We start from the raw sequence: 22899 nt of genomic DNA on the forward strand, positions 1-22899 counted from the left end.
CCATATATATATATATATATATGGAAAATGAGAAATTAGTCTAAATGTTAAGTAATCTGGGAATGATTAATTATATATGTTAGATCTACTTGATGAGGTTGTGCAGCTGTTGGAAATAGGGCTTATAAATACCGCATACTGGCATGGGAAGTGTTTGTCATCATGTTAATGAACAAAGCAGGCTACAAAATTCTATATTGTGCATAAGCACAAGCATGGTACGTATAGAAATTACGTATATATACATATGTATGGGGATAAGACTTAGGAAACACACCAAAATAAAAATATAGAGATCATGCTATGACAGGAGAATTAGGGGTGGTTTTAAAATTTTTCTTTTTTCACATCTATACTTTCTGAATTGTCTTTAATGAGTATATAGTACATAAAATGGAAAAAAAATTTTAAAAACTCTAGAGAAAGTTGTGCCAAGCACTGGAATGGTTAAAAGGTAAAAATCACCGCAGTTCTATTCCTGTACTTCTAAACCTCTTTTCTTGACTTTGGTTCTTTGTGGATTTTTTTCCAAGTGACCTTCCTGTTCCTTTTGCTGTTGCCTTCTGGTTAAGTGAAAAGTGCAGCTTAAGCAAAGGTGATGTGTATGTAGTCAAGGAGATGGTCTGTCTGCAAGAGAGATGTAGGCATTATATGGAAGTTGGATGAGATTATCTCCAAGGTCCTTTCTAACCCTGACATTCTGTGATTCCCTAGCTTTTTCTGCTCCTTGCCTTCAGTGACTTCCCCTTCCTTTGAAAGGTTCTCTTATAGTCTATGGTTCTACCTTTCTTGTTCATTTTCATCTTTGGCTGCTCTGTTTTCCTCTGCTGCCTCTTTCCCCTGTCTCCTTTCTGGGTCATGCCCCAAGGCTCAGCCCCTGGTCTTCTATGTTTCTCTATCATCCTCACTGGTTCTCCCTTTGCACTAGTGGTTATCTCCACTCCCAACTTATTAATGAAACCTACTCAGATGGCATGAATTTAAGTCAGTAGATCTAAAATGGCATTCATGCTTTTTCCTCTCCTGACTGGTTCTTTTCACAATCTCCTTATTTTGGTTAACAATACTGTTATTGTCTTACTCATCCAAGTTTGAGGTTCTTCATGAATCCTTCTTTGTCTTCATCTCCAGATTCTTTCAGTCATCATCATATTGACTTTGTTGTCTCTCTTCCTGCTGTTATAACTCTAGTTCTGACTATATCACCTCACCCTTGTATTGTAATACCTTGTATTATAATCTTCTGTTTGGACTTGTTACCCACTCTGTCCTATCCTTTTGCTTTCCATCCATTATGCACATTAAATTTTCTAAAATGTTAACTTCTTCCTTGCTTCAAAGTGTACAGTAGTTCTTGAATCAGGTCTAAAAAGCTTAGCCTGCCATTCAAGTTCTTTTATAATCTGATTTTACCTACAAACTTTTTTTTTAATTCTACTGAAGTCAAACAGGCTCCTCACTGTTCTCTTTTTAGTTCATCCTTCTCACCTTTATAACTTTGTTCATGGTGTTCTTTCAGCTTTCAATGGCTATGGCTTATATTGGGAAATAATGCTTTTATTTTACTTCAGTCCTCACAGAATTTTTGAATCTCATTTAAGAAATGAGCAACCTAAGAAATTCCATCCAAACAAAGCTCTAATTAGCTTGAGATTTCTCAATGATTCTGTTTAGCGAATAGCTAAAAAGCACAAATAGCATTTTAATGTTGCTAAATTTGAGAGTCAGTCTCATATGAGTAAGATATCTTCTCTTGTTTTCCTCATAGACACTTACAGCCACAGAGTGCCATTGCATAAGCCTACGGATTGGGAGAAGAAGATCCTAATATGGTCAGGTCGCTTCAAAAAGGAAGATGAAATCCCAGAGACTGTCTCGTGAGTGCTGAATTTAGGGTTGTAAGCAGCTTTTATTTTTCGGTAGTCTATTTTAAAGGAAAAGCAGTTCCTCTGAGTCTGACTACTTAAAACCTTTCAACCAAATCTTAAAACAGTTTCCACTTCTCTAAATGTTTCCTCTTTGGCAAGTACCTGGAATAATAACAGTGCTGGGAAATCTATGTGTTATCATTGATACCTTATGTAGTGCCTAGTGAAGAGCTGTTAGATACTCTGAAGTCAGCTGATTTGATATCCTCTCCTAGCTGCAGAAAGTGACTAAATTAGTTTTTCTTTCTTACATTTCATTGTTAGTGTATAGAAATGCAACAGATTTCTGCATATTAATTTTGTATACTGCAACTTTACTGAGTTCACTGATGAGCTCTAGTAGTTTTCTGGTGGCATCTTTAGGATTTTCTATGTATAGTTATCATGTCATCTGCAAACAGTGACAGTTTTACTTCTTCCTTTCCAATTTGGATTCCTCTTATTTCTTTTTCTTCTCTCATTGCTTTGGCTAGGACTTCTAAAACTATGTTGAATAAAAGTGGCAAGAGTAGGCATTCTTATCTTGTTCCTGATCTTAGAGGGAATGTTTTCAGCTTTTCACTGTTGAGTATGATGTTAGCTGTGGGTTTTTCATATATTGCCTTTATTATTTTGAGGTATGTTCCCTTTATGCCCAGTTTCTGGAGAGCTTTTATCATAAACTGATATTAAATTTTTTTAATTAATTAATTTATTTATTTTTGGCTGTGTTGGGTCTTCATTGCTGTGTGCGGGCTTTCTCTAGTTGTGGCGAGCAGGGGCTACTCTTCATTGCGGTGCACGGGTTTCTCATTGCAGTGGCTTCTCTTGTTGCGGAGCACAGGCTCTAGGCACATAGGCTTCAGTAGTTGTGGTATCCGGGCTCAGTAGTTGTGGCTCGTGGGCTCTAGAGTGCAGGCTCAGTAGTTGTGGCACATAGGCTTAGTTGCTCTGTGGCATGTGGGATCTTCCTGGACCAGGGCTCGAACCCATGTCCCCTGCATTGGCAGGTGGATTCTTAACCACTGTGCCACCGGGGAAGTCCTGCTACTTTCATTTGTCTTTCTGTCTGCTGTTCTGTTTGGGTGATCTCCATTATTTTATCTTCCAGATCACTTATTCGTTCTTCTGCATTATTTAGTTTGCTCTTTATTGACTTTAGCCTGGTTTCACCTCAGCAGTTGAGTTGTCTAATTTTGATTGGCTCCTCTTTATAGTTTCTAAGTCCTTGTTACAGTGATCTGCATTTCTAGTGATTGCCTTTCTTAATTCCTCCAGCATTTTTATTACCTGACTTTTGAACTCGGGTTGTTAGACTGGAGAGGTCTGTTTCTTCAGTCTAGAGAAACAAACCAACTTGTTTGTTCTTTCAGGAGATTTCTCTTGATCTTTTAATTGGGAGTGGTTCCTATGTTTTTTCATTTTACTTATATTTCTCTGACTCTATGAATTTAAGGGAAACAGTTATCTACTGTGGTCTTGAAGGGCTATTTTTATGTGGGAATGACCCTGTGTAGCCTGTGTGAGTCCAGTATTTTTGGTGTGAGGGCCGTTTTTGGTATGGATGTCTGCCACATCTTTCCTCAATGCGTGTTGGCTGTTATCTCCCTCATAGTGGTGTGATTTGTGTTGTGGTAAGCAGAGTCTGCACTGGATCTTGTGTTGAGTGGGACCTTCTCTTTGCTCTGTTGTTGTCACAGCCCTGTCATGGGCAGGGTCTGTTCCCCAGTTGTTGGAAGAGAAGCCCCCAGATCCGGTTCTAAGCTACGATGTGAGGTAGGCAGGAGTGGAGTGCTCCGGCTGGGAAAGGAGCTGCTGTGTATTCCCCCCCAGGAGCTGACTACCCAGACATGTGCTCTGTGACGTCGCCTGCCACCCACTGTGCAGGCTCACAAGTACACTGTTGTTGGCGTGGCCCTCAGCCCCGCCTCTGCTGTGGAGACACAGGTATTGGCTCTGATTTCAGCCCCACTTCTGTGTGTGTGCACCCACGAAGCCTGTTGCTCCTGGCACAGGACCCGTCTCAGCTACAGGAGAGCCAGTAATCAGCTCAGATTATCCCCAGGCGCTGCCACAGGCATAAATTCGCCGAAGTTGCACACCCGCAGGGAATCGCCTCAGATTTCAGCCCTACCTCTGTATGCGGGCAACCACCCAGCACTTGCACACTCCCAGAACTCATAGCGGCTGAGCCACACCCACTGTGAGCTCACCAAGAATGAGGCTGCTGTGGCAAGTCCCTGCCCCTACCTTAGCGTGCTGACAGTGGGGCTCCGGTGATGGGCGTGGGCTGTGTCCTCCACACACTTCCAGTTGCAGCCTGGACTACACCTGAGGCCCTTCGGGCTGCCTCCGCACAGTCAAACTGAGTCTTCTCCCCGGGTTTGTCTGCTGAAGCCCAAGTTTCAGCCCTGAGCTGCTGCACACACACCAAGAGGCGCGCGTCTTGGGCTGGGAAGTGCAGCAAGATGGCCAGGGCCACCTGTGCCGGTCTCTCTCTGTCCTGCCTACTGCAAGCCGGCAGCTTCGCTCTCCGCTGAGGCTTACTGTGTGTCCCAGTGGACCTACCAGTCAGCTAAGGGGCCTCCCAGTGTGAGGGACCTTTTCCGCTTTCACGGCTCCCTCCCGAGGGTGCAGGTCCTGTCCCAATTCCCTTTTTTTTTTCTTTCTTTTGTCCTACCCAGTTATTTGGTGATCTTTCTTGCAGCTTTAGTTGTATGAGATCTTCTGCCAGTGTTCGGTGGGTATTCTGAGAGAATTATTCCAAATGTAGATGTATTTGTGATGTCTTTATGGGAGGATGTGAGTTCTATAATACATCCTTCTATCTTCATCTACACCCCGTTATTGTGTTTCATATACAAAGTGAATTGTGAAAATGCTCCATCCTCCCCAAAGTCCTGTATGACCTCTAGGCCCCATCTCCTTTTTTATATGTATAGGCACTACTCTACTCCTGATTTGTGAGACACAGATTTATATCCTTCTGACAACTTCAGAAAGGGAAATTTTAACTTTCTCTCACGATCCCATTGTATTACTAGGTTTGAGATGCTCGATGCTGCAAAGAACAAGGTCCGGGTGAAGATCAGCTATGTAATGATTGCCTTGACAGTGGCAGGATGCATCTTGATGGTTATTGAGGGCAAGAAGGTGAGAGTGGACTTCCCGTCTATCTTTGTGTATTTTCCACAAACAAACCTAGAGGAAGTCAGGGGTTGACCCTTGTATTTATCTTCTGTGATGAGGAGGCTACTTCCTACATGAGAAATGATAAGAAACAAAATAAAACATAGTAGGAACAAACCTGAGATATAAGGCCTGGAGATAAATAGCAAATCCTAACTTTGGCAAGGTGAAGGACTAAATTAGTTTTGGTTAAGTAAAAAAAAGTGTTTAGTTATCACAGATGTCATAAGTAATGTAAAACAAGTAGTATGACACTGGCATACTTACTAATAACTCCTTGCATGTCTGTAAAGCACTCTCATTTTTTTATTGCTCCTCACTCTGCTCTTGGTGAGTGTTCTTATCACTGTTCTTTACTTGATGTTCAAACTGGGCCATATATCTAAGCTCCTAAGTGGTACATAGGAATTCAGGTCCAGAAATCCACTCATTATTAACATCTGTGTTACTGTCTTCCAAGTACCTTGCGGTTATCTTATTTAAACCTCACAACACTGCAAGATAGATAATTTGATTAGGACCTCATTTATAGATGAGGAAACATCGCTTAGAAACCTTTAGTAACTTACACAAGTTCACACACATCTCCGTAATGGCAGAGCCACAGTTTGAACCTAGACCTGTCTAATTGAGGTGATGGTAAAAGTGCTCCCAGTTATTGCTTGCTCATTATGTAACAGGTATTGTTAAACTTATTTAATGACCACAATAATTCTAAGAACCTTCTCTTATTATCCATGTTTTGTAAAAGAGGAACCTGAAGCTTAAAGATGTTAAATAATTTTCCCAATGTCACATAGCTAATAAGTGGCAAGACAAAAAAGTGGAGCCAAGTTTGCCAGTTACCAAACTGCATATATACTGTCTTGTGATTAAAATAGTTATTTTTATATGCAGCAGTACTGGCCAAGGCATTACTTTAACACCATGCATAATTCTATATATCACAGCTTCCATGTGGAAAGAGATGTCTCATATCTATTGTCAGATATTTAAAGGGTTCTTCTGCAAACCCAGTGGTAACTGACATCCTTATCCCCAGTGAGTCCAGAGTAAGAGAAATGAACTTCTGGCTCTCTTTAGAGTCTTGGAATAGAAGATACTGACCATTTAGGCTGATGTTATGGGAGCACGAAGGGCAAGTGTGGAGGCCTGGGTGAATTTCTCGACTACTCTGTTCCTGCCCCACTTCAGTATTTTTTCTGTCTCCCTCTTTGACTTTTCATGCTTAGCTCTCAGACTGAACCTGCAGAAGCATGTAGACGGGACATAGGGCTTTCTAGAATTCTGAGAAATCTGCATTGCTTTTGTCTACTTGATTATACTGGCTGAGTTTATTTATTTTTTAATAAATTTATTTGTTTTTGGCTGCATTGGGTCTTCGTTGCTGTGCATGGGCTTTCTCTAGTTGCGGCGAGTGGGGCCTACTCTTCATGTGGTGTGTGGGCTTCTCATTGCGGTGGCTTCTCTTGTTGCGGAGCGTGGGCTCTAGGTGTACGGGCTTCAGTAGTTGTGGCTCGTGGGCTCTAGAGCACAGACTCAGTAGTTGTGGCACATGGGCTTAGTTGCTCCGTGGCATGTGGGATCTTCCCGGACCAGGGCTCGAACCCACATCCCCTGCATTGGCAGGCGGATTCTTAACCACTGTGCCACCAGGGAAGTCCTACTAGCTGAGTTTAAATACTCCAGAAACAAATCACTTCTGAGGTCTTCCCTAGCCTCATCCAAGGGATGAGGAGTTCCTCTCCTGTTCTATACCATAAAATTTTTTCTCTTTTATGGAACTATCCGTTTCTAATTGGTAAATGCTACTGGAATGAAGAACTTTTGAACTTAATGTGATTTAGAAGACAGAAATTAGCCATTGTGTTTTGTCCTCTCCATCAACTTACCAGTCCGATTCTCCTCCCCTCCCCATACTTAATTCTTTACATGTGAAATCACACAGATAGAAGAAAATACCACCTTATAGGGTGCTATCTTCACTCATTTGGTATAAAAAATTTGAGACTGGTCTGTTTATGTAAGCTTCAAAGAGATGTAACAAGTCACAGGGAGGGAAATAAGGGAAGAGGATGGTTGTTTCTCCTCCACTCCTGTTTGCTCTCAAAGGATGGAAAAGCAGGGTAGACACTGCTGGGAGTCATCAGTGGTAGTATTTGGTGAAGTCTGGGATTCCCAAAGCTGAATGTTTTTGGTACAAGAGGAGTAAGGAACTAGAAGGGTGTGAAAATATACAAATGAGTTGGGGAAGGAGAAATGGTAGCAACAAAGAAAAGTGAGAGGAGGGAAAAAAGGGATAGAAATGGAAACAAGAAGGTATTTAATACTAAAGAGAGGAAAAGAGAAAGACAAGGGAATACATTATAAAGGGAGAAGAGAGGCTGGAAGATTTGAAGAAAGGAGGCCAGAAAGGAGAAGGTAGAGATGTGGCATTTCTCTCTGGTGCTTGAATGGGTGAGCTGCTGTTCTAGGAAGGATCAGAGGAGGCAGAAGGCACGTGGAGGGGCTGCTGTGCCCGGAGCACAAGCAGCCAACCCTTCCATGCCTGTACTTCCCGTGTCAGCCTGCTGGCGTCAATGCAGTGACATCCTCCCCAGACCAGCATAAATAATCACTTGTTCAAATTGGTTTCACTTTAGGGTGCCAAAAGACACGAGTCTTTAACAAGCCTGAACCTAGAAAAGAAAGCTCGTCTGAGAGAAGAAGCTGCTGTGAAGGCCAAAACAGAGTAGCAGAGATATCCATGTTGGCTGGATTTTGAAAATCTAGAAACAATGTTGCAGTAACAGGCCTTATTAAAATGAATGTGGTATGAGTTCCCTAATTCTGCTCTAGAGCTACAAATAAATTTTCTTAAAGAAATGACTTGTCTATATTTTACGGCTTTGATCCAGGTTAAATGCAGCCTCAGCTTTTTTGAGAAAATGAAAGAATGGAAAGTGAGACAACTTACTTGAACTTTAATATTAACTCTTCTTTAGAGAGTCAGGTCCTGTACCTTACTTTAATTCCCATTACCAAAGTGACATCTTCCCAGAAGCCAAATGGTTTCTAGTTCTGCATTTCTCTCTCTTCAGTGTCCTCATTTCTGAAGAGATAATAAGGAGGGCCAGCTGAGTACACTACCCAGGTGCACGTTGGAGAGCTAACCTCCCCAAATACCCTGGTGTTTCTCGAGAGCCCTGGGAAGCAGCCAGACCACACTATGCCTTTGTCAGGCGTGCTGGAAGACAGAGGCTTTTAGGAGAAGTCTTTGAAAAAGTCCCGGCAAGGTGATGATGGAGGTCTGGCCACAAGTTTCTGAGGATTTTGAAATCCCAGCACTGTGGAGTCGCTTGGGGCCAGCACAGTCACCTCTTCTGCTCCATGGCTTACAATTCCCAACCGGTCCTTTTTCTTCTGCCTTTACACTAAATTTCTCAGTTATGAATATCTATCAAATGCATTTTCTTATTAGTGTTGAAAAATAAGCATTTGCATCTGGTGTGTATCTTACTTACAGTTCGACGAGGTTGTCTCACATTTAGGTATGGATGCTGGTTTCTATTTAAGTATTTCATTTATTCTCATGTGCTTCAATACTATTAACGGATGGCAGGTCCGCATAAACATCCCAACCTGCTGGTTCTCTTCAGAGGGTTATAGCAGATTAAAAAGTAATATATGCAGCTGTTTGGGAATTTGGTTTAATAAAATACTCAGTAAAATGTAATGTACCACTCTACCTACAGCTTCATAATCTATCTGATGATGTTAATTGTGTCTGTCTATATACTTTACAGTACTTTAACCTTAGCTTCATTTTAGATATCAAGCTCTTTGATTTTTATCACTTGCAAATTTATCATCAAAAAGCATTGCTTTGTATACATTTTAGCAGATTAGTTTTTCTTGATTATTTTGGAACATTTATGTTACGTCTTATCTAAATATGGGTTTTAAATATGGGTAAAATCTAATGTACTTCTTTTTAAAAGTGTATCATCTTTCTTTATAGAACAATACCATTTTTAACTTCTAAAGAAGCATTTTAAAGTGTTGTATCTTGGAGATATATTGTAATAAAATGTATGATTAAGTCAAAGCTCAAAAATGCTACCATGCAGCAAGAATTTATATAATCATTTCTCATTTTGTGTCAACTCATATTCAATAACTTATAGTGACTACCTCTTTTTGGGTTAAATATAAATTTCATGACCAGTATTTACGACCTGCCCCTATCTAATCCCACTTCTCCCAGTACCCTCACTTATTAACTTCTTAGCAGTCACTCACCTACTAGTAACTCTAGTATCTTATACCGCTTACAACTTGTCAAGCAGATATTTCATGAGCACTATTAAAAGCAACAAGGGCAAAACTGTCTTCTTTTGTATTCTATAATACATACTTTCAATTAAGTGATCATTGTACTATGTTTTGCTTAATTCCTAGATTATTTTTTCATGTTTATCATGTCTCTATAGGTAAAATGGGCAGAAAACATTTTCCACTTCATATTTCCTGTAAGCCCTATTTGAATAAAGTTAACATGTGAGGCTATGGTTAGATACTTTTAATCAATAAAAATAATAGTATAGGGAATTGACTCCAAAAACTTATTGAAAGCAGGCAAGGAATGAAGTTGTGATGGTGGTATAATTCATTGTCATTTATCAAACATTACTTGAGTCTCTCCTATATACAAAAAGTGAGAATACAAAGATAAATAAAACATACTTGACTCTGCAGAGCTCATAGTTTACCAGACACATGGCCCATGAAACCATTACAACACAAACTGGTAAATGATATATTTTGAATTTTATAACAAGCTATAGCAAGAAGCAAGAAAACCGAATTCAGCTGTCAGCTGTGGCTGGAGGCAGGCAGCCAGTGATGGTTACACAAAGTGGTGATTTTCTGAACTGAGTCTGTAGCATGGGTAGGTTTAGGTCAGACCTAATGAAAGAGAGCAGCCTCATTCAGACATTGAGCTTGCCCTGAGAATCAGGAGAGGGCAGTCTGACAAGGTAGTGAGAGGTCCTTCAGTAAAATGCCTTTATAATTTTGTCCTGGTTTATTTTTATTTTGATAAAAACTTAAAACTTTTAGATCCTCAGAACAAACACAACCATTGCTTATTTTCCCCAATTTACAAACTTGATTCCATGGACCATTTCACATCCCATCGTGTAGGCTATCACTTAAAGTGTATGAGTGGCATCTGACATAAATCTCCAATCCACCACCATCCTAGGCTTATTCTCTTAATTCACCTGATCGCCCAAACCAAATACCTTGGAGTTATTCCAGACTCCCTTGCTCCCCTCATTTAATCAGTCATCCTGTCTTGTGAGCCTTACTTCTAAATTTTTGTCAAATACAGTGATCCTCTAGAATAGTCACTGAGAGGAACAGAATGAATCTGCTCAAGGACAGACACGAGAGATTAATAACAGACCTTAAGATTAAAGTCAGAAGCCCTGGGATCTAGACTTGCTTTTCCAACTGTGTTGCTTTGCAAATTGAGGTTATAGGTCTTAAAATCTTGTAATTCAAGGCAATGTTTTTTAAAAAATACAAAACCATGCCAGAATTGAGAGGAAACCATCTTTTAAAATACCTAACCTTTTTTTTTTTTTTTTGGCCAATCTGACTCTACTACTTGATTTCTAAAGGGTTTAGTAATTACTCATCCACAATTTAACTGTTTTGTCATTTCCTAATGCTGCTGATGCAATGATGTTTTCTGTAGGATGACAAGCTGCTGAGATTACGACATCTGTATGGCCTTGTAATTTCTGTACAATCTCTTTAGTCTGAAGGTTCCAAATATAAACCAGGTTATCCTCTGAACCAGACACAATCCACTTTCCACCAGTAACTGAAAAACTGGCAAATATGCAGTATTTCTCGTTCTTGTGACCAGTATATGTCTTCAGGCATCTGCCTCTGCTATAATCCCATAGTTTAAGAGTATTGTCCAAAGTTGCAATGAGAATATATTTACCATTTGGAGAAAATTTTACAAAAGAGACAGGAGGGTTATCATCATCAACAAGTGTTTTTAAACACTGACCTGATGCAGCATCCCAGATTCGACAGACACCATCATAGCTACCTGACACTATCAAGGACCCGCTACAATTAAAATGAACAGCAGAAACTGGGTCAGAATGAGCAGACAAAGTCTTAAGGCACTTTCCTGTTTTCTCCTCCCATATTTTCATGCTCTCATCAAAAGATCCTGAAATGATGAGGTTAGATGGTGGATTGAAATTACAGCAAAAAACATAATCACTGTGCCCCGTAAGCGTTTTCAAACATTTTCCAGATCTCACATCCCAAATCTTTAGAGTTTTATCATCTGAGGCAGAAACAAGACGACCGGAATCTGATGACCAGGCAACATCTGATATTTCCAGATTGTGTCCTTTAAGTGTTTTCTCATTTTTTCCATCATAGGCTCCCCAAATTATAATTACTTTATCGGCAGAAGAACTTGCCAGCCATTCTCCATTAGGACTAAACTTAACTGATGATACTGCTTCCGTATGTCCCACCAGAGTAAATTTCAGAGCATAGTTTGGTTTTTCAGACACACAATTGCTCGGATTGGCTGATGAGGAGAGAGCCGACTCTGCTTTGGCACCTCCTGACTCCTTTGTAGTCATGACTCTGAAGCTCCAAGTCTGTAGGCTGGCTAGATGTCCGGTCCTGAACCAGGCAGCCAGTATTTTGGCCCTTCTGTCCAGTAAAATGAAGATAAAAAACATCGGACTCAAAAAACAAAAAATCAACAAACTAAAAAACGGTCTTTTAGTGACAATAATTTCTGGATCGTTTTTAAACTGCAATATACACTGATACAGCAGCACGGCTTGGACCGCTTCAGTTTTTCCTCGCTTCTTCCTCTAAACAAATACTTGAGAAATACTATTAAAAGGGTCCTGTGCGCTGTCGGCAAGTAAGGTATTACTGCTGGGTATTCTGCGAATGTATAAAGCGGTCCAAAGCTGCACGCGGAGGGGTGGGGCGAGGGGGGGGTGGGAATCTACAGAAAGTATTTCTCACCGCTCCTCCCCCCAGCTCTGAAATGTTTGAGACTACTGAGCACCCCTACCCGCCAGACTTTAGGTACTCTACTTGAGCATGAATGAATCACCGCTTTAAACAGATTTCAGAAGCTAAGTGAAAACCTGCGTGGGCTCGGTTCCCTGAGGTCCAGGCCTGCGGTTCACTCTCCACACCGCTCCGTAGCGAACTAACGCGAGGGCAGCACAGCCGGGCGCATGCGCAGAGGGTGCCCTCCCACCACCACTTCCGAACCGAGGTGACTTGTGGGGGAAGCCCGCTTGCGCTTGCGCAAAAGAAAGTCCTGAGGTTTTCTTCCGGCATTCTGCACCCTCGCCCTCCAGGCGCGAGCAGTTTGCTGCGTTCTTGGGCGAGAGGGAAAGTGAACAAGACTTCTTCCAGACCTCACTGGCTAGCGTGGGAAGCAGTGAGTATTTCGAAGAACATTCATTACTTTTTGGAAACCGTGTGACGAGAACGGACTGAATTTTGCGATGCCCGTAGCTGCAGGGTTAAGCCCCCATTTGGATGTAAGGCGCTCAGACGGCGCGTTTCTTAGCAGACCGGGGCCCACCCAGCGCCGATGACTGCGTAAGCTCCGTCTGCACAGGTGGCTTTCATTCTGTTCTCCACCTGCTGTGGTGTAGAGCCTGGTGGGGAGTACGAAAGGCTGCAAGTAGGCGAGGGGGACGTAGCTAAATTTACGCCCAGATTGTAAGACTTCTGATTTAAAAAGTGTTCCCTAAACGTTTCGGGAAGGATAAAGAATATGTGTTAGAGGCCTTTAAAGGCCAGTGCCGAGGTAGCCCGACATGGTAGTGCCGGGGGAAATGAGCAGACATTTGTCTTAGCACTTCCTTATGGTTTAAATTTTCCAAAGACAAGGAAAGTTCACATCTGCATAGGTGTTTGGAACGGAAAGGGTGGAATGGGGTAAGAAATGTGTAAGGTTACTCGTAACTAGGCTTTAGCCAGCCCTCCCTACTTTAAATAAATGATTAGTGGCTGTGAAGTACGTGAAGGATAGATGCTTTTCAGGTGTAAATTACTCTTTAAACAAGAATAAGTTTATCAAAAATGGAAGCCTGACTATTTTCTCCAATCCTGTATAGTCTGTCCCTTGGTATCTACAGGGAATTGGTTCCACGACACCCTGCCCCCCCCGCCCCGCCACACATCATACCAAAATCCACTGGACGCTCAAGTCTTTTGTATAAAATGCTGGAGTATTTTCATATAACCTACTCACATCCTTCCCTATACTTTAAGTCATCTCTAGATTACTTACAATACCTAATACAAATGCTATGTACATAGTTGTCAGGATGAAGCAAATTCAAGTTTTGCTTTTTGGAACTTTCAGGATTTGGGGGGGAAGATTTTTGATCTGTGGTTGGTTGAATGTGAGGATGTGTAACCCACATGTAGGGAGAGTCGATCGTAATTGCTCAACAAAGAGTGCCCAAGAGAGGCTGTTAGTGTTGTTTGAAAGGTTTTCCTGGTAGCCAGTTGAAGTGAAGAGGCAAATGTGTCTCATGATGTTTTCTGTCAGTCACCAATTAAAGCATTTGGAAATAAAGGGTCTCCTGTCCTATACATACTGGGGATAATTTAAAGTCTTGCTTTTATAAGGCACAACAGCATAATTAGATCACCTAGAATAAACTAGTAAAAACCTCATTACTTGACCCTACTACTCTAGTTTGGAATGTAGACAGGAATTGACTTAGCTAGTGCAAATTAACAGTATAAACACAATGTGGTGCTGAGAATGGGAAGAGCATCTTTAAAATGGTTTGAAGCATCCATTTTTATACATTATCTTAATCTGATTAAACTCCACCTCCTCCCTCTCCTTTCCTCCTCCCATTTGCCAGGGTTAGAGTGATTTTTACTGGGAAGCTTAGAAACACTCTAAATAACTCATTAAAAAATAAATTTAAAAGCACTTCACAGAACATAGGTTTTGTTTCAAAGAATATAAGTAAATCTGTATTTTTCCAACACAGAGTAAAGAAAGGCAATTAGACAAGGTAAACACATGGTCTGAGGGCTAAGATGGGTGTTCGTACTGGAGTATATTTAGCCCACTAGAAATACCACAAGCATGAGGGAGAGAGGGGGCACACAATTAAGAATGTGTTGACAGGAATATCCAGAAATGATTTTGCGTCAGATTTTCCCGAAATTTGAGTGAGAGATTTCAGTATTAAAATTCATTTCTTGGTGTCTGCAGTGTTTTTATGAATAGCATCAGGAACTCGTGTAAAGAAAAAGCTATGAACATAACTAGTTAAATCTTTATTCACTAGTCATGTTCTAATACTAACATGTAGTCCTAATATTGTAGTCCGTATGGATTAGGACAAAGAATTAGTTTACTTCCTTGGGAAGAGGGGAGCATCAGCAACTGTGGAGTGTGTAGGAATAGGGAATACTGATACAAGTAAATCCAAAGTGGCTGAAACCGTAACTAGAGATTTGCATTTGGGGCTCTCAAGCAAAATTCCTTACTCGGTCCCGTTTTTAATCATTTCTCTTTTTGCTACTTTTAATCTTCGCCAGATAGGTGATTTGGAAGTTTCTCTCCTATTAAAGTTTCTTTAAATTTCCCATAGAAGTTTTAGAACTGAACGTCTCATCTGTGGTTGAAAGGTTTATTCTCCTTGCCACCCAGTAAAGTTGCAATTCTAAGTAGAAATATTGCCACAAATGGGTCATTTTTTTTTTAATTCTAAAAAAATTGGGGGTGGGGGGTGGGTATGTGTGTCAGACCTTAAACACGGCCTGGGAGTGATTCCTATACTAAGGAACAACTTGACTGACATCCTTTGTAGCAACTGATTACCAAATCCAGACCTCAAAAATCAAGCATAATAGAACTCTATACATACCCAGTTGCCTAAAACCACTAGCAATTTAAATATACAAGCATCTCTTTGGGCTAAATATGGGGTGGCCATGCAACTTATCTAAACTGAGACTTCTTTAAAGTGAAACGGGGCACTAAAATAATTAACAGGTGTTGGTTTAAAAACTGGGACTGCCCCCAGCAGATCAGAACAGTAAGTGTGGACTTCCCAAGAGGGTTCTCCTCATTGTCAGAAGTTAATCTTGGAAGATTCTACACTCTTTGTATGCTAATTTGCACTCCAGCCTTCGCAGATCTCTCCCCACCACTGTGGTCTTCTGGGTTTCTATTTTCTCCTTACCCATAAATAATGCTGGGGCCAAGTGTTTTAGATAGGGCAGTGATCCATATTGTGGACACCAGCTGGGCTCCTTTGGCTTCCTCAGGTTAAGTGGGTATAGATAAAGGAATTTAGAGAGTAATTTCATTCTTTGGAAAAACATTCAAGATCACAAAAATGACCATTATTGATTTTAAAATTAGAAAAATACTTTTTAAAAAAAAAGGTCATGAAGAACCTAGGGGTTAAGACGGGAATAAAGACACAGACCTACTATAGGATGGACTTGAGGATATGGGGAGGGGAAGGGTAAGCTGGGACGAAGTGAGAGAGTGGCATGGACATATACACTACCAAACATAAAATAGACAGCTAGTGGGAAGCAGCCGCACAGCACAGGGAGATCAGCTCGGTGTTTTGTGACCACCTAGAGGGGCGGGATAGGGAGGGTGGAAGGGAGGGAGATGCAAGAGGGAAGAGATACGGGAACATATGTATATGTATAACTGATTCACTTTGTTGTAAAGCAGAAACTAACACACCATTGCAAGGCAATTATACTCCAATAAAGATGTTTTAAAAAATACTTTTTTTCAAAATGGCAAATGAAATAGGGGCAACAGTCATCTAAGCTAGCTTTAGTAAACTTGTTAACCCTACAATTGTGTACTATGGATGACAGTGTAGTCTGCAGGAACTAAGACTGTTTTAAGATTTTTTGTTTTCAGAAAAAATACCTGGTCAGTGGAATGTCAAAAATGGTAGAGAAGCAATCACAGAATGAATAAATACATCTTTCTGTTTCTACTGATTTGTCACTTAAATTGGAAGAATGTATAAAGAAAGTATTCTCATGCAGCAATACATACAATGTGTAAAAATGAAAAATCTCTATTTAATAGCCTAATAAGGCAACCACCACTTCCACATTGGTTGGATATAATTGGCAAAAAAATGTTTTCTTCTTAGAGTATGCCAGAAGAGACTGATGAGCTAGTTCTGGTGTATATATAAACATGGTGTTGATTATATATTAGTTACCCTGTAAAATATACCCATTAACTTTTCTCAGAAGGCATAGGGTTTTTGGGGTTTTTTTTGTTTGTTTGTTTTAATATAACAAACCTGTGTTATGACAGCGTTTGCTTTTGTAAACTTCAGGTCAAATTATGTCTCCTGAAAGGAGACATAAAACATATAAATAACACTTAAATTTTGAGACACTAAAGAGTGTTATATTCCATATAAAACACTTAAATTTTGAGACACTAAAGAGTTGCTAATCCTTGTTTCAAACAGCAGCATAAAGGAATTCCTTTGAGCTTTCTTTGGTTACCAAGTACCCTTTACTAATATCACATAGATGCACATTCCTTCAGTCATTTAATATTTATTGAATGTCTACTGTGTGCAAGGCACTCATCCATGGCCTGACCAACCACATTCAAGTACAAAGAATCATTAGAACCATTCCAAATCAAAGTGTAAGAACACTTTGACAAAGGACATAGAGTGGTCAAAATGACGAGGTAAGCAGAACATACTCAACAACATACATTAAAAGGTCATTTTTTTAAACTTTGGACACTCCTTGTGTTGACACTCCTTTAGGAAGCTGTGTTAAATTCACATCCATGGATGGCACTGCTTTCTGTGGCAGCATTCTTTGTTCCAAAGCCTTTCCCTCTCTGTCAGTACTTCCTACATTTGAGTTTGTTGAATGGAAACATGTTTCTGAGTTTAGCCATTATGCTTCTAAACTCAAAATCAAGCATTTATATATTATTTTTAACTTGTCAGGTCACACAGAATTTTAGCACCACAGAAGGGGAAAGATGTTTGGACTGAGAGGGTCTACACTCCAGATTATATAACCTAAAAGCAATTCATACCTGATTTAGTCATTTCAAGGGGACTGATAAGGAAGAACGAGAAAGAATGGCCCAACAAAACAAGAGTTGGCCCCGCTATGGTTGCTGTGTCTTGTTCTGGGAATTCTTGGCACAGAACACCTCACTGTGACTGCTGCTTTCTTCAAGACACACAACCTGCAGGGCTTTTCCCCACCTTTAGACAGTGTCCAAGGTGTGACCTTGAGGCAAAGTAAATTCTCCTAAGTGTTGATTTTGTCACTATAACATAATGACAATTATCCACCTCAAAGAGCAGTTGAAGGATTAAATGAGAAAAAGTGAAAGCCCTTACTTAGCCAGGCACCTGGAACACAACAGTGGTTCAAATAACGACTAGTTGCCTTTATCTGACCTGTAGGAAAACAGACTGGGACCTCCTTGTCTACCCCTAGCTGAAAACAGAATGGAACTTCATCTACCTTTAATCCTTTCTTATTACCCCAGACTTCCAGATGAATTTTATGTCCAGTAGCAATCTGATATTTTTAGAATCAGCATATAATGATATTTATTTTACTTTATCACATTCTTCTTCTGATGCTCTGGTACCCATTGTTACTACCTGTCCTTTTCTGACAATAAAGCATGTCATAGAATATTCTCCAAGTTAGAGCAGACTTACTGTACTAGTAGTACTACATCTGCCTTCAATTACTTTAGCTTCTTAAAGATATATATGTAACTTTAACTTCTGATGATAGAAAAAGATAGCCAAGAATATCTCCCAGCGGGGTAGATATATATTATTTACTCTGCTCACCTCACAACAGAAGAAAATGGTTCTGTTAACTTCAGATGGCAAAAAATTCAGATTTGAGACTTCTGTATATATGTATACCTGTCTCTGCAAATGAGCAAATTTTGGAATGTAGGAGGTAGAACATAGTAAATAAATATGAAAAGCAAATAATACCTCTTTCTAAAAGTGAATCCCTTTTCTTTAGTGAAAATCACCCTTAGACATCACAATTTCTAATGTATGTAAAAAGCCCCAAGCCTTTAAACAGCTATAATGACTTGCCTATTGATACAAAAATGTTCACAAAATTCATTAGCGAGAAAGAAAAATTCTTCAACCTGAGGAAAACTCTTTCATAATGCAACCCCAAATTGGGGTATTAAATAACTGAAATATTTATTTAGCACTAGAGAAGTAAATTCATAGTTGCCCGTGGGTGGCCATGTACAACAAAGGATAGTTGACAAAGTTTGATTAATAAAATATACTACATATTTTTCCTTATGCAAAGTCAGCAACAATCTGGAATAATTCAGATTTATTATGGGATAACTGTTAAAGTTTATATCTGTAACAGTAAGGATGAAAAATGACCCAGAGCCCATTCAGCTTCATCTGGCAGATGGAAGGAACAATCCTAGGGCAACAGAATTTTCGAAAACAGTACAGCTGATATAAATTAAGTTTAAAAGGGTTCTAATTACTTAGTGACAACATGAATTAAAAGTGTTCCATGGAGAACTCTGTCTCCTAATTCTCACCATTCTTCGTATCTATCATCTTTACCTTTTTTGGTGTCTCTCAATCTGGCCGTTATCTACCTCCTGGTCCTTCAGATACAAAGTGCCTTTACATCCCAAATGTTATCAATGCTTTTTTTTCCCACTAAAGTTCTCATTTCAAAGAATACACTTTGAAAGTTTGGAGGAGGAAGAAAAGGAGAGGAAAGTAAAATCAAGCCACTTCCCAACCCCACCCCATCAGTATATTAAACTACAGAAGAGTTTTCCTGTGTTGAAATTAGCATGCTTTTGTAATAAGTAACATCTTAATGATAAGATTATACAATAAATTGATACAATCTGCCAGGTAGAGAACTAAAAATAGGACTTAACAGCTACCTCCTAAATGTCATCCTATTACCAAAAAGGCTGCTTTATCAGTTACAACAGTTATGCTGGGATTTAACTTTTAATCAATTCCAACTTTTATATTAAAAAAAATTCATTGCAAAAAATTAGCTCGTTATCTCATGGCTCATGAACTTCTAGGACAGAAGCAAGATAAATTCCTCTTGTTTTAGACAGGAAATAGACCACATTAGTTAAATGGACTTTGTTTTAATTCATTCATTGAGACACCTGCAATTGCTAGCAAAAATTCCCAATGTATGCTCTTCTTGCTAACTTGGGGAAATAATTTTGTTTTATATTTTTTCCATTCAAATTGGTTTATCAAAACGAGCTGAAATTTTAAAAATTATCTAATAGAAGGTACATGATTTAAAACATCCTAGAGAAATGTGTTACCAGTAATTTACAATTTAAAAAAACTCAGCCACGAAAAAGTCAAAGCTAAAAACAAAATTTTTACTATGAATCAGTGTTTATATTACCCTTCTGAAAGAAGTTATATTTTAATGTGATGTAAAGGCAACATTGAAAGTTTTTCTTTAAATTAACCACCTAATTTGTCCCTAAAATTACAAAGAATCAAAGTCTTTTACAGGTCAAGTGCAGTAAACTAAAATGTTCTTTCAGCACAAAGCAGCACGAGAAAAAGTAACAGTTATAGATGGGAGTTGACTAGTTTTGCGTGGCTGCTCCATCAATAACAGACATCAGACGGTATCCATCCAGAGCACAGACACAGTTACAGACTAGATGCAAAAAATGCATCACACGCTTGGCTGATAAATGTCCTCTGTCTTTGTATCTTTCTACTTTGAATGAAGTGGATTTTTTAAAGTTTAAATCAGATCACGTAAGTTGGCTGCTTAAATAACATGATGAGGTATGAAAGCTCTGAATGTCCCTAAAGTTCAGCAGGATTTACCAGAGACATAACAGCTTGCCAGGGGAACTTCCAAATAGTTATGCTTTGGGGTTATAATGAATTCTAGAAGAGGACAAAATTAAAGAGGTTTAATAAAAGGATATTCTCTGAAAAAGTGAGCAACTTTTCCTTCAGAATTCATTTTTGAACAGCACATCAACAAAAAATCTTCTCTGATAATATATCCCAACATTGAGTCAAGATGGCCAACTAGCACCAAGAAGTCGTATTGAACTCAGTTGCAGTTCTCTTGGCAATTAAGCTTATTTTTTCATTCCAGTCTGAGCACAAATGTGGATCACTGAAGACAGTACTGGAAGCGCCATTTGCAGGTAGAGATTGCAGTCATCATTAAATGAGCCAGAAGGTAGAACTGTTTTTATTTTATGGAGGGGACTTGACTGGGTAGTACTAGTAGGAGATGAAATGAAATGATTAGGGAACAATGAGGTTATAAGAAAAAGATCACTGCCCTTATTTGGGTTAAACAGGTCATGTCCAGAAGATGGTTATTTAAGATAAAGATGCTACTTATGTGCAGCATGAATACATTAGAATCCAGCTGCACCCAACTAAGGGAAAAAAAAAGAATTCCCTAAGTAACCTTTAAAAGCATGTGTTACTTGCCAGTCACAGAGGGGAAAAGCACCTAGGGTGAACTCCAATTTAATGAGGACCTTGATCAGGACCACAAAGCCTGAAACATTTGTTTTAATGCAGAAACACAGCCTCTAGTCACACTGGTTAAGTTTGGGAAAATCAGAGGGCTTTTTTTTTTCTATTTGTTTTTAACTTGTTTATTGAATTACAGGATACGGTTTCGACCACTAAGGATTCTAAATCTTCATATCAGCATTAGAATTGAACCACTTCCAAATCCTAAGACACATAAGACCAAAGAGAAGCAGTAGCCATACAAATTAATATGTGCCCCTCTCCTTTTTGCTCTAAGGGAATCTTCAAACCAGTATCACATTTAAGAGTCAAAGTGTTAATTCTTCAGCATTCCTGACAACTAGAAAGCACATTCACTGAAGGCTGAAGGTGAGGGAGCGGATGGTTGAATATCTGTGGAGAATGGTGCCAACAGAGGAAAGAAAACCATCCAATCTCAGTAAGGATTAATGCAAATTTGGCTAGAAAAAGCCACCAGGTAATCCAAGGGTTCACTGTGGAAGAACTCATGAAAAGTACTCTGAAGTACACAACAGGTCTAAACATCTCCCTTGTTGCAAGTAGTTGTGTGAAATTCAAGATAAAGGTTTAGTCTCATCTTTTAATGTATTTTTTCCCACATTAAAGGGAATGAGGAGTCCTCTTTTTTCCCCCAGAAAAAAAAAAAAGGGAGCCACATTATTATGTGTATATTCCCATGACTCTATAATATATAAATGCGGATCTCCACAGCCTAGGGGTTTTCCATAAGAGAGCGGGCCGTTCTGGTTACCCTTTTATTAGAAGGGTATTCCACCACAGAGAGCCAGAGGTTTTCCAGATGTGTGTAAGAGAGCAGGTGCGCAAGGCAAGCAAATGAGCGCAAACAGTATTATGGAAAACATTTGAGAAGTTAGCTCCATGAGGACTGTGGGCTCCACAAGAGGACTCGACTGGGTAGCCTGGTCTGACACGGGGACATGAAAGCAGAGTATTGCTTCAAAGCTGGAAACCTTCCATAGGTGCCTCACACTGCTGGAAGATGTACTGCTGCTGGCTAAGGTCAACCTGGGGTGCAATGCTGCTGTCTTCATCCTCGGTCCCGAAGTAATGCTCAATGAGATCAAAGGCCTTCTGGTAGATCTCTTGGTTTTCATGACTCTGTAAGAATTCAATTTTATCCAGACCTAGAATGAAGAATTAAAAAAAAATCTGTTGTATATCTGTTGGAAATTCTAATAAAACTATATTTTGCCATGTCTCTTTCCTTGACATAAAAGGAAGATTCTCTATATCTCATAAGCATCTTGCAGCAACATAGAAAACATTGCTGGGATTACATCTGAATAATACTATTGCAAACTGACATCTTAAACACGTGTGCAAGAGACAGCCCGTCCCCAGAAGCAGCAGTTTCTGTAACAGTCACAGCATCCTGTGCCCAAGGCCAGGAACAGAAGTTTTCCTATTGGACTGTGTCTGTGGCCTAATTTATTCTTTGCTCTGGTTCTATCTACCTAGGCCCTGAGCTATCCAATATCATTTCAACACATGTGTAATATCCTTAAATCAATCAGAATCAGTTTCTATTGCTTAAACTAAGAAGTCTAACCAGAACAATTAGCCAACACATACTCCTCCCTTTATTAAGTTTAAGCACATCTGAGCTAGGCTTTCTTTTACCTATAGCCATAAGCAATCTAACTGCTACAGCGATACTGGAAATAAATGTTAACACTGCTCAGAAGAAAAAAAATACATATTCATATATGTATCCATATTTTTATATATATTTATATATATATATATATATATATATATATATATATATACACACACACATCCAAAAATTAACAAAAGTTCTCTCCTATGGCAAAAGATCTGGGTAGAGGAACATTTGTCTTTTCATACATTTCAAAATTTCTTACACTAAGCAGGAATATAGTTTTTATAATCAGGCCTTTAAAAAATGGTAAACTGTTAAAGTCATTTTGGAAAACAATTCTGCATTATCTGATAAATTTGAAGATGAATGTGCCCTATGATCCCTAATTCCAATTTTAGGAATAAACAAGCCCTAGAGCAGTGGTTTTCAATCCTGCTATGCATTAAAATCACTTAGGGAACTTAAAAGTTTTAAAGCACAGTGGTAAACCAGTGATTAAGAGTATATTTAGAACTGAGATTGG

At 39.4% G+C, this 22899-nt stretch overlaps 3 protein-coding genes and 1 long non-coding RNA gene across 9 annotated transcripts in view; 2 read left to right on the forward strand and 2 right to left on the reverse strand.

Moving 5' to 3' along the window:
- The window catches only part of FAM162A (family with sequence similarity 162 member A), a 40520-nt gene extending 31055 nt beyond the window's left edge, over window positions 1-9465 (forward strand). For 2 of the 3 annotated variants that reach the window (XM_024769329.1, XM_024769330.1), the window contains 3 exons: window positions 1769-1877; window positions 4952-5060; window positions 7739-9465. In XM_024769329.1, the coding sequence (XP_024625097.1) occupies window positions 1769-1877; window positions 4952-5060; window positions 7739-7831 (311 nt within the window). In that variant the 3' untranslated portion in view covers window positions 7832-9465. The remainder of the gene's footprint in view (window positions 1-1768; window positions 1878-4951; window positions 5061-7738) is intronic. The other variant, XM_024769331.1, reaches the window with a different exon arrangement.
- Window positions 9466-9586: 121 nt separating this feature from the next.
- WDR5B (WD repeat domain 5B) lies at window positions 9587-12569 on the reverse strand. Of its 4 annotated transcripts, none has more exons than XM_024769325.1 (2): window positions 12250-12569; window positions 9587-11831 (listed from the first exon to the last, which is right to left on the reverse strand). In XM_024769325.1, exons 1-2 carry the CDS (start codon window positions 12480-12482, stop codon window positions 10766-10768), a joined length of 1299 nt encoding a protein of 432 aa, XP_024625093.1. In that variant the 5' UTR covers window positions 12483-12569; the 3' UTR covers window positions 9587-10765. The 4 variants fall into 4 exon arrangements, with proteins under 4 accessions (XP_024625093.1, XP_024625096.1, XP_024625095.1 ...); XM_024769328.1 differs by having other exon boundaries at window positions 12284-12373; XM_024769327.1 differs by having other exon boundaries at window positions 9587-11828; window positions 12231-12319.
- LOC112416039 (uncharacterized) lies at window positions 12463-22454 on the forward strand. Its single transcript, XR_003006422.1, has 2 exons — window positions 12463-12585; window positions 20337-22454. It is a non-coding gene; the product is annotated as an uncharacterized LOC112416039 (long non-coding RNA).
- Window positions 16724-22899, reverse strand: part of KPNA1 (karyopherin subunit alpha 1) — a 74281-nt gene continuing 68105 nt past the window's right edge. The window contains exon 14 of the mRNA XM_024769324.1: window positions 16724-21897. Within this exon, the coding sequence (XP_024625092.1) occupies window positions 21710-21897 (188 nt within the window). The 3' untranslated portion in view covers window positions 16724-21709. The remainder of the gene's footprint in view (window positions 21898-22899) is intronic.

Source organism: Neophocaena asiaeorientalis, unplaced genomic scaffold (genome assembly GCF_003031525.2).
Source record: "Neophocaena asiaeorientalis asiaeorientalis breed wild unplaced genomic scaffold, Neophocaena_asiaeorientalis_V1.1 scaffold671, whole genome shotgun sequence".
NCBI classification, from domain to species: Eukaryota; Metazoa; Chordata; class Mammalia; order Artiodactyla; family Phocoenidae; genus Neophocaena; species Neophocaena asiaeorientalis.